This window comes from Typopeltis vanoorti, chromosome 17 (genome assembly GCF_054136105.1).
Source record: "Typopeltis vanoorti isolate ZY-2024b chromosome 17, IOZ_Tvanoo_1.0, whole genome shotgun sequence".
Lineage (NCBI taxonomy): Eukaryota > Metazoa > Arthropoda > Arachnida > Uropygi > Thelyphonidae > Typopeltis > Typopeltis vanoorti.
Window position 1 is genome coordinate 19,268,319 of NC_143565.1, and position 12,400 is coordinate 19,280,718.

At 34.2% G+C, this 12,400-nt stretch overlaps 1 protein-coding gene across 1 annotated transcript in view; it reads left to right on the forward strand.

Annotated features, from left to right (window-relative positions):
- The window catches only part of LOC150097205 (lysosomal alpha-glucosidase-like), a 228,191-nt gene that overhangs the window by 104,426 nt on the left and 111,365 nt on the right, over positions 1-12,400 (forward strand). The window contains exon 8 of the mRNA XM_090407621.1: positions 8,235-8,351. Within this exon, the coding sequence (XP_090263747.1) occupies positions 8,235-8,351 (117 nt within the window). The remainder of the gene's footprint in view (positions 1-8,234; positions 8,352-12,400) is intronic.

Here is a 12,400-nt window from a genome sequence, read left to right on the forward strand (position 1 = left end):
AACTTAATCATTTGACTGAAACTGAGATTTAACAACTTTGAAGCACAGCATCATGAAGATAACATGTAATGGCAGTGACTTGTCTCTCTCTTCATGACTGAAGCAGAACCAGAAGTATCGTGTGTGTGTGCGTGTGTGCGTGCGTGTGCGTGCGCGCGCGCTGTAGCATGTGCGAATGAAAAGGACACAGTGACTAGAAACAGCTGGAGTGGACCTTAATATAGGATATATATATATATGTATACAAACACACACATACATACTGCTAGTTTGGTGTTTTGGCTAATTTCTCTCTTATTCCATATAAATTCAGAATGCAGTTGAAGTTTTCTGTGCTCCTGCCTAATTTCATAATTTTGGTCTTTTTATTGCTGATTTTCATGCCAAATTTGTTACAGGTGTTATTTAATTTAGTTAGTGAATCCTGAAAACTTAGATATGTTTAGGAGTACAGCATCATCTACATTAAGCAAAGAGCTAAATTTGGCATCTCCAATTCTAATATTAGGCCTAATGCCACTTTCTTTTATCTTGTGATCCATATAGATGATGAATAAGAGTCGAGATAATGTGCATCCTTGTCTTACCTCTGATTTTACATCAAACCATCTTCCCAAATTTACTTCCTAACTGTTGGCTTATAACTTAAATATAGACTATGTATTGCCCTTTATAATGTCCCATTCACACCATATAATTGTAGTGTTTTGAAAAGCTTTTCTCTGGGCACCTTGTCGTATGCCTTTTCCAGATCTACCAAACTTAAGTACAAGATCCTTGTTTGTCTTAAAGTGCACATCTGATCTTGACGGCCTCTATTTGGCTTGAACCCAGCTTGTTCTTTTCCAAGTTTCTCTTTCACAGTCTTTCTCAACTTCTTTTCAAGTATGCTTGCATAAATCTTACCTAGAACAATTAGTAGAGAAATTCCTCTGTAATTCTCGCATTCAGCTTTATTCCCTTTTTTATAGATAGGTACTGTGAGAGTTGCAAGAATGCAGAGAGAAAGATTACCAAAAAAGATCTTAACATAATTCTAGAGGAACAAGGGATGACTAAGAAGAAGATGGACTATAACCTGGATAGGAAGATGACTATGAGAGCTCTACTCCATTCATCAGGAATTCAACTTTCTGACCAGGTCCACTGAATTATGCAGTGTATCCACTGCAAAACATTTATACTTCCATATTTGAGCATTTCTGGTTGAATATCATCTACTCTAGCTGCCTCTCCAAATTGCAAGTTTTTAACTACTTTTTCTACCACAAATATTCATATGTTCTCCTCTTTTCATTCCTCTTGAAAATTTTCTACTACAGTTCTGTCAATGCTTGGTTTGTTTAATCTCAAAATAATTACTCCAGACATCTAGGATATCCTTATTTTCAATTTTCATGTCACTCTTTCCTCCATTTATAAGTTTCTTCAATAGCCTACAGAACATTTTGCCACTTCCTGATATTTATTTTTCATACTCAAAAGTCTTCCCATGAGTTTTGTTTTGCTACTTTGCACATAACTTAGCTTTCTTACATTTTATGTTGTGTTCTTTAAGGGCATCTGCAAATTTTTTGCTATTAACTTTTAGTATGCTTTCTTCTTTTCTAGTACTGCTTCTTTAGCTTCTTGTGTCCACCATGGTGTTATTATTTTTCTATCCTCGCAGACAACTTCACTACATAGTCCCTTCCTCCCCTATCTGGATCAATCATTGAAGCATTCTTCTCTTATACATATCAAAATTACCATTTCCTATTACATGTTTCTTGATGGCCTGTCATGACCAAGTAACTTGACTTGAAACCTGATTAATTCTCTGATAGGAGTGTTAATCATATCTTCATTATGTGTGATGGTTGTCAATTGCATGTGATCTGGCCAGTTTGTTTTGTGAGATGAAATACGAGGGTGGTCTGAAAAGTTCTCAGCCTAACAATGAAAAAACGAATTTATAATTTCAAAATAATTTTTAATTTTCAACATAATCTCCTTTAGACTAATTCATTTATCCCAGTGATGCTCCATCGCCATTATCCCATCCCTGTAGTGGTTCTTAGTAAGATCTGCAAAATACCTCTCTACAGCTGCAATCACCGAAGAAAAATGCTGACCAGAAGGAAGAGTTTTAGTTTTGGGAAGAGATAGAAGTCAGAGGGGGCCAAATCTGGGGAATAGGGTGGATGTTCGAACAATTCATAGTGCAGATACCTTAATTTTCCCATTGCCAAAACACCTCTGTGGGCAGGTGCATTGTCCTGATGAAAGATGATATTTTTCTTCTGCAAACTTGGTCTTTTCTCATGAATTTTTTCATCTAGTCTGGTTAAAAGATTGGAATAATATTCCCTGGTTATTGTTTTACCCTTTTCAAGATAATTAATAAACACAATGTAGCATCCCAAAACACCGATGTGATGACCTTTCCTGCTTGATGGAACCGATTTTGTCTTCTTTGATGTTGAACAATTGGCTTCTGTCCACTGTTTTGACTGCTGTTTGGATTCTGGTGTGTAATGGTGAATCCAAGTCTCATCCATAGTAATAAATCAACTCACAAAATCAGTTTTATTCTTGTTAAAACGCTCCAAAAACTGTTCAAAGATTTTCATGCAAGTGCATTTTTGATCTGCACGGCACCCACCTTACGCAAAGCTTTTTCATTTGCAATTCTTCATGCAGAATTACACGTTATTTTGAAATGCCTATAGTCTCAGCAATTTCATGCACTTTGATTCGCAGGTCATCCAATACCATATCGTGCCCTTGATCAATGATTTCTGGTGTTGTTACACTTTTGGACATCCTTCACTTGGATCATCTTCAAGGCTGGTATGACCCTGTTTAAACTCGGAATCCAATTTCTTAATCGTTGAAAAGGAAGGAGAAGAGTGCCCATAAAATTTTATGAACTTCGAATGAATTTCTTTTGGTTAAACCTTCTTTTTACAAAGAATTTTATAACCACATGATAGTCAATTTTATCCATTTCAAGGGATACAGACAGCACTTTTGCTTCAGACAGCTGTGTAAAACAAACTACTTGATAGAATGACTTGCAATTTCACATGGATGCTTATGACAGATGTACCAACTTAGAAAAAAAAAAATCTCTTGCCGATAGTGTTGCCATCTATGTTGAGGCCGAGAACTTTTCAGACCACCCTCGTATTTGAGTGTTTGGAACAAAATCCTTGCCGCCTCTGTATGAGATCTGCTAACTTACTTTTCAAGTTCAGTCAGGTAAAAGTTTCTTTGCATCCTGGACTGAATTCAAACTTAACTCTTTCCAACTAAAGGAAAACATATCACCTATCAAACTGTCACATATAAAAATTATGCACCTAAAATACTTTATTTTTGTTGGGAAAGGAATTAAGTTCCGTGTGGTTCATCAAACAACTACCTGGAATTTTTTACCTCATGGATAAAGAATTAAGTTTTTAAATCCAAGAAAAGAAATTGATTTTGAGTTGGATCATCTAAATTTACAGTTTTAAGTGAACAGAATCAACTTAATGTCAGTTTTTTTTTTTTTTTTTTTTCCCCAAGGAGGGATATAATTCAAAAAGACTAGCCAAAGCTAATACTGCTTCTAGAAAAGTAAATAATATATGGAAAGCTTCAAAATACCATAATAAAATCAAAATAAAAAAAATGTTCAATAGCAGTATTAAGTATTATTAAGCCATATGAATCAGAGACATGACAGCTGACCAAAAAACAAGAGGCTAAATTAAATAATTGACTACAGTATATTGATAATTTAATAATTAGCTAAATTGTCATTGTAAAAAAACACTCCTAAGCAAAAGTCACCTATATTAGTCATTAAAATAATAATAAATCAAATAGTTTTCAGACAAATTGTCTACATAAAATATTAAAAATATTTTGGCCCCAACATATAACAAACAATGACTTACATAAGCTGACTGCAAAAAAAAATCACCGATGAAATAAAAAATGTAGATGGAAATGTCGCTGATACTGTTCTCAGACGGCAGTTTAGAATTTTTTACCTGATAGATAAAGAATTAACTTTTCAAACACAGAAGTTTTAAGAGAACATTATCACTTTATGCCAGTTGTCCATCATTAGGTTATTGTCCAAGTAGGAAGCTGACTTGTTCACACTAACTGTGCATCCCTGATTAATGCCAGGCTAGCTTGTTAATCATCTGTCTCCTCCCTCTTTGTAAGTTGAAGATAACCAATTATAATAAAGTTCACTAACATCTGAAGTTTACAGGTTGTTTTTGCTTTGAATTTTATGCACCACATACATTTAGTCCATTATGAAGAATTCAGATAAGTGATACTTAAGCTAAGCTGTTGTAACATTTCAAAAAAAAATTAATATTAATTCTGTATTTTCCATTTTATAATTACATACTCTTCTAGATCCCATCCTTCTTATGTGTCCCATTATTCTTTGAATTCGTACCTTTTCATGTGTCCTTTATGAATTATTACTGCCAATCCTTCATCATGTTGTCATCATACAACATGCTATTTCTGTTGTTTGTTTTGAACCATTTTCTTTGTTTACTTTAACCTATAATTTTCTCTACAAATTTAGAATTGGATAAACAGTAGAAGATCATGAAAATTTAGAACATGATCTGCTGAAGAACATGATCATGTTCTTTTTACTATAAGATAGTATTTGCTAGCTTTTTTTTTTTTAAAGCAACTGTGCATTGCAAAATTATGGTGGTCTAAACCGTGGCTTACCCTCCATACTCCTAATTTTGATTTCTCATTTTCTGTAGCTAACAAAATTTGTTGCTTTCATCTGTGTTTGCAGTTGATTGATTTAGCTTCTGTCAATACATTTTCTAGTTTTAACACAAAATGCTAATAAATTTTAAGCAGTGTTTCCCAGTAACTGTATTTTAAACTGATAGTTTTCATCAGCCAGTCAGTGTAAAATGAGGCAGGGCTGCCTCCCATGTAAGACATGGTGACCAATTTCACATCTATTGTCATTCAGATGCAAATATTGCATGTTGCTGTTATTCTGAGTAGATAAAGTTAAAAATATATGCATCTTTGTTCAGAGATGAAAATTTCTGGGCATGGATTCGTGCCCAGTCGTGAAGTGACTTTATTTGCAAACTTTGTTTGCTTACATTTGGATAAAGGATGAAAACAAGAATATAATTTATTGGCATCTTTAATGTATAGTATAACCAAGTGAAAAAAACTTTCTACATCTATCTCTAATCCAGAATACTTTAGTAATAAGGTGTGACACTTTTTGCCTACTTGTATATGGAAATGTGACTTCTACATTACTTCAACCTTTATCACTTCTGGGTCTGGCTCCCACTGATGAGATCTCAATAAAGGTAGAAATTGGTCTAGGTAATGACCTTTCCCATAATGCTTAGCATTGTACATCTCTGTGAGGATATACACACACATTGCATTATGGGATACTAAGGTAATTGATGTTGTGTCATTAGCCTTTATACACAAGTAGCCCAGTCATGAGGTGACTTCACGTGCAAACTTTATTGCTTACGCATGGATAAAGGATGAAGCCAAGAATATAATTTCTTGGTATCTTTAATTTATTGAGCATGGATTGTGATGTCATTTGCTAGAAAATTCATTTTGCTATTCTGAAGGAAGGTTTGGCTTTCACTCTTTGTGGTAGCAAGATTAAAATAGCATTGATTCTGCTGGACATAGGCTAGGCCCTTTCCATAGTTTGTTATAGCACAGCATATCAATTTGTTACAGTGGTGTTTGCTGTAACATATGTCCAGCTATATACTTTTGATTTATGAATAAAGAGGACAGCAAGCTTAGTTTATATGTTAAATTTAGTTTGAATATTTTTGATTAAAGTTTATGCATCTTAAATAAGTCACTTAATGTTATAAGAAGGTTGTTTAAAAAGTTCATTGCCAGCAGAACAGTTTTTTCAGCTGCATTGAACATCTGCATTCTTCTTTCAGCAATATCACATTACTCCGAATTCTGCTTAATCAGCAAGTTTCATCTCGTACATGCAAAAAAAAAAGTTGCCTAATTATTAATACTAGCCTGTTCATTTTATCATTCATGTTGGATGTATTATTATTATTATTCAGGCATCTCCATAGAGTCCGAAGACTCATCGCCGGATATCCCAATCTATCATACTTCTCCTTAAACCCATTAACAGACAAAGCACTCACAACTAACTCTGGCAACCCATTCCACTCATTCACAACTCTCCAAGCAAAAAAATCTATTCCTTACACCTTTATTCAACTTTCAGGGATGACCCCTTATTCTGGTCCCTCTAGAGAAGTGCTGAAACATTTCCCCTTCATCTATCCTATAAAACCCTTTAAGCAACTTAAATGTTTCTATTGTATCCCCTTTATTTCTCCTATCAGCCTGCAATCCACATGCTTTTAATTTATCCTCATAGGGAACAAACATTCCACAGACCACTCAGCATTTTAGTCACATCTTAATCCTCTCCCGCTTTATCATCCCCACAAAATCCAGGGGACCAGACTTGAGCACAGTAATTCAGATGTGGGTGTACCAAGGCCTTATAAAGAGGAATAACAACTTCCTTATCTCTACTTGTTAATGTGTTCTTCAATAGCCAAGTAATCTTATGGGCTACCTTAGCATTATGTCCTTTAAACTTTAACTCTGTCTACCACCACCTCTAAATCTCTAACTTCTTCTATTTCCTGAGGTACAGTGCTATCAATGTGATACACGACTTGTATTGCATTGATATGCAATACAAGTCGTGCAAAGTTGATATGCAATACAAGTCGTTTATCCCAAAATGCATAATTTTACATTTCTCAACATTAAACTGACACCCATTAACTTTTGCCCATACTGACAGCCTATTTAAATCATCTACAAACTCTCCACATCATCTTGATTGCTTATTACTATACCTACTTTTGCATCATCAACAAACAACTGACTGTTTTCTTTCAGGTTAATTCCTATATCATTTATGTACGAATTAAACAGCAATAGTCCCAGGACTGAATCTTGCGGCACACTACTAGTCACCCTTTTTTGCCTCGATTATGCCCCTCCATATACCACTTTTTGATATCTGTCTAGCAGCCACCCTTGTATCTACTTAAATAGTATCATAGCCATCCCCATTTATTCTAATTTGCATAACAGAGTTCCATATGTGATATTCTGTCAAATGCATTTGCAAAATCATAATGTAGCCATTTCCTTTATCCAACTCAGCTGTTATTCTATTAATAAATTACTAAGGCATGACCGACCCTTTACAAAGCCATGTTGACCCTCATACAGCATTGCATTTTTATGTACTCATTCTTGAATTCTCCTTTTTACCAATTTTTCTAGTACTCTTACCTTCATGCCTGAGATACTGATTGGTCTGTAATCTGCTAATGTATTCTTTAACCTCCCTTATGCAAGTGAATTATTTTGCCCTCTTTCCACTCCCCTGGATCTCTAGTCAAAGGCATTCCCTTTCACATTTTCGCAAAATACTAGCTGATATCTCATCTAACCCCATGTTTCTGCATGAAATGCATTCATCATTATATGCAGAAAAATATATTTATCAAGATTAAGTAAGTTAGATAGGTGTTCAGTAACATTTAAATGTTATCAAATACTTGAATACGTGTGGGTTAAGATTTAATAATTATAAATACATTGTAATCGATTTATCAGAATGGTGGCACATTCCTTTGGTGGTATACAGCAAATCTTTCAGTTGGTTTCAAGTATTGAGCCTTGATGTGCATAAAACAGTAGGCTTCACTTGGTTAGTGTTAGCTTTTTATGGGATAATCCATTGCTCCCAAAAATTGCTAGAATTACTTTGACTGCTGTTGAACAGAATTTATTTCCCTTGTATAGGTGGTATTATATTTTCACTGTTTTGACTGCTATTTATTCTCTGATAAAAGTGACCTATCAAGGTATTCTCATTATGGTAACAAATGATGCCATTAATCTTTAAATTTAGGCATAATTATTGGTTGGTAACCAGTTGATGTTTTTCTTAAATAATGTGAAATTATTTCTAGTAATGCCAGCTTACTTTAACTTTTCAGTGGTTTTAATAAGCTATGAAGTATAAGTGTACTTGGAATATAAGCATTATAAGAATATCATGTCTCAAACCTGTCAACAATTTAAAGTAGATAAATTTACATTGATGTTTACTTATATATATACATTTTTTTTTTTTTTTTAATTTTTAATAGGTATGGAATGCAATAAGCACTGTGTTTCCTGATTTTACAAACCCTAACATTGTCAAGTACTGGACAAAACAGGTGTCAGACTTTCATAAAATCATACCTTTTGATGGATTATGGATTGTAAGTATCATTTCTGATAGTCTCATCTCATTAATTTAATTGATATGATATACTATCTGCATAGCCTTAGATTTTTTTAAAAGCAAAAAAAAAATCTACCAAATGTAATTAATTTCTTGATAATTTATATTTGTTTGGAATTAAGGGAAGGATGGATTGTATTTCTCTCACTGTTCTTCCCCCCCCCCCCTCTCTCTCTCCTCCACAGCACATAATATTAAATAATCAAGTACATGGACTGAAAATTAGATGAATAATGAAAAGAGAAATGTTTTTTTCTATGAGAGATTAATCACAGTCCCAGGAAACCAGTGCCAGTGGTTTGGTGATTCCAGACATGACATTGTTTAACCTAGAATTAATTATTACTGGATGATAAAAATCAAGAAGGAAGTTAGTAACAGTATACTATCTGCATGCATGTGCAGACACATGCAGATAGTATATTTTAGGAACTAGTGAAGTGGTTGAAAAGGACAGAGTAAGGGAAACGTGTTTTCTGAATCTGGAGTTCAACAATCAATATGTGGTAGCTAGTCAGATCATATATCTCAACAGATTTGGAGGATAGTGGTCATAGGATTAAATGCTTTGAGATATCCAGGGTAGCTGTTTGAGTTTTTCTCTCAAGTTTTCCCCATGACATTTATTTAAAAGCAGGTCATGTAAGCAAGGTCTTTTGCAGATCTGCATTGAAAGAACTCGGTTTAGCAATCATTTATTACTTCCAGTTTGCAGGTAATGCTGCTGTGGTTGGCTGTGAATGCATTTCTGCATTATCATAGAAGAAAATAAAAAGAGAGAGAGAAGGTGAAAGAATAATAAAGATTTATGATAAAGATTTTCCAGCTTTGACTTGGAAAAACCTAATTTTCAGCACAATAAGAGAAATGACATCAAAACAGGAGTCTCTTTTTGGCATTCATTCTGGATGAATGCCAAAAAGATTCTTCAGTTTTCTCTCTCTCTCTCTGATGAAAAATCAAATTAACAACAATGCTTTTCATTATGAATAATTGTGAAAGATTTATCTATAATTATTCAAACTACCCTAGTAGAGAATTATTTTAATATTATTAGATTAAAATAATATTCAGTGTTTTGATCTTTATGTTGTGTCATGCTCAGAAATACATATGCAAGTTATATTGATATACATTATAGTGGTCATGTTAGTCTGATCTCTGATGAAAAAAAGTCATAAATAAATTGGTAAAACTACATCAGCAGTTACTGATTAAGGGTTTAGTTTCCTGTAATCCTGTAATATTAAGTTTTGTTTGTCTGAGAGGTACTGGATCATTATCAGATTAAATTTCTATTCTTTCTGGTATCAAATAGGTCATTCCTGCTTGAAAAATTGTTGTTCTTTTCTGGATGCTATGTGGTCATAGTTGAGTCAACTAAATCCTTGAAACTTAAGCCATATTTTTTGCTGAGATTGGGTTAAATTATTATTATCATCATCATCAACAGACCTCCATGGAGTCAAGAAACTCATCATGGGAGGTCCAACTCTCACATGCACAGCTCATTGTACCTCGATTTAAATACATTCACTGTCCCTGCACTCGCCACACTCTCATGCAATGCATTCCAATCACCAACCACTCTCCATGCAAAAAGTGTATTCCATCACACCCACCTTACACAGTTTCCAGGGATGACCTCTTGTTCTCTCAATCATCATCATCAAATTCCTAACATATACCCACAAGGGGTGTACAGGATATTATGATAGTACTACATGAAAAAATTACATCATTACTAACTTCCTAACAACAATTTTCCTCCAAATCAAGGCTTCAACATTATCAGATCTTATTTCTGTCTTTTAAGGCACTTTTTACTGTATCAGTCCATTTATATCTTGGTCTTCCTCTGGGTCTTTTTCCTGCCAACCTTTCAGAGAACACTTGTTTTGCTAATCTTTCATCTCTCATTCTGTTTAAGTGACCTTACCACCTTAGATTAGCTCTGCTAACAATGTCAAGTTCTTTCCTAATATCCTCATTTTTAATATGATATTTCCATTGATGCCATCTATTCATGCCCCTAATCTTTGAGGATTATCATATCTGTGGTCTCTAGTCTTTGAACAAATGTTTTATTTTTAACCCAGTTCTTAGATCCATAAGTCAAAATGTATAAATACAGCTAATTTAGTGTTTTGAGTAATTTCTCTCTTATTCCATATAAATTTATTCTGTTGATTTCTTGCCATACCAGCGTTGTTGATTCTATTGTCTAGTTCCATATTTAATTTACTATATTCACTAAAAATTGTGCCCAAGCAGCTGAAATGTTTTACTTGTTCTATAGGTTCTCCGTTCATGATGCAGTTGATTTTTTCAATGTTTCAGCCTACGTCCATTGTCTTTGTTTTGCTATAGCTGATTTTCATACCAAATTTATGACAATGGTTATTCAATTTAGTCAGGGAATCTTGCAGCTTTGTGAATTTATATAAAAGTATAACATCATCTGCATAACGTAAAGAGCTGAGATTAACGTCTCCAATTTTAATATCAGATTTAATACTGCTTTCCTTCATAATGTGATCCATATAGATATGTACATCCTTGTCTGACACCAGATTTAACATCAAACCATCTTCCTGTACTTCAATTTTTACCTGCTGACTTACTACTGAAAGATTTGCTTGATATAATGAGATAAAACTTGAAATAAAACAACTCTAAGTATTGCTTGATATTAAGTAATGCTTGATAATACCCAATGGATACCATATAACTCTAGCATTTTGAATAGCATTTCTCTTGGTACCTTGTCACATGCCTTTTGCAGATCTACAAAACTTAAATACAGATCTTTGTTATATTCCCACTATTTGTCATAAAGTGAAAATCTGATCCTCGCTGCCTCTATTTGGCCTGAATCCAGCTTGTCCTTTGCCAAGCTTCCCTTCTATAATCCTCAACTATTTCTCAAGTATACTTGCATAAATCTTACCAGAAACACTCAGTTGGGAAATACCTCTGTAATTCTCACATTCAGTTTTATTTCCCTTTTTATATATGGGTACTATGAAAGCTCTACTCCAATCATCTAGTCCCTTTTCATCCCTCTGCCCAGGCCTTCTGAACTATGCAGTGCAGCCACTGCAATATTTTATACCTCCATACTTGGTCATTTCTGGTGGAATATCATCCTGCTGCCTTTCCACACATTACAGGCTTTCGATGGCTTTTTCCTAGTTCAAGTAGAAAATCATGCATGCAGTTGCTTTTTGTTCCATGATTCTATGATTTTTGTTTAGCTAGTTTACACAGTGTTTAGCTTTCTTACATTTGTCTCTGTATTCTCTAAGAGCACAACCTGACTTATTCGCCAGGAACTTTTGATATGCTTTCTTCTTTTCCTTCACTGCCTCTTTAACTTCCTGTGTCCACCATGGAGGTCTAATTTTTCTATCCATGCAGATAACTTCACCACATGCCTCTCTGGCTGAATCAATAAATTTTTTCTTCAGGATTAGACACTGAATCTCCAAGGTTTGGTTCCTGTTCTCTAACTCTTTCATTTTTTCTTCAATAATCTTTGTGTATTTTAGTCTACAGTTCATATTTGAGATCTGCTCAACTTTTATTAACTTTAAAGCTTTCTTATATGTTCTGTTTTATCCTGCTCAAGACCAAATGGTGATCACTTCCAATTTCAAATCCTCTGTACACTTTGGTGTCCTGCACCAGGGAGAAAACATCACTATCAACATTAACATAGTCAATGAGACTTTTCTTATTCCTTGCCTCTTCTCTCCATGTGAATTTGTGCACATTTTTATGTTGGAATATTGTGTTAGTAATAACCAATCCATGTCCTTAGCAGAAATCAAACAGGGGTTTGCCATTATTATTAGCTTTGTTCTTTTCTCCAAATTTTCCCAATATATTTTTGTATGTCTGACAATCATTTCTTACTTTGCTATTTATGGCCCCCAACAAGGACCAACTTTTCCTTTTTCACTGTGTCAGTTCCTTTCTCTAAAGCATCAAAAAATTCCTCCACTTCTACCTTAGTAGAACCTT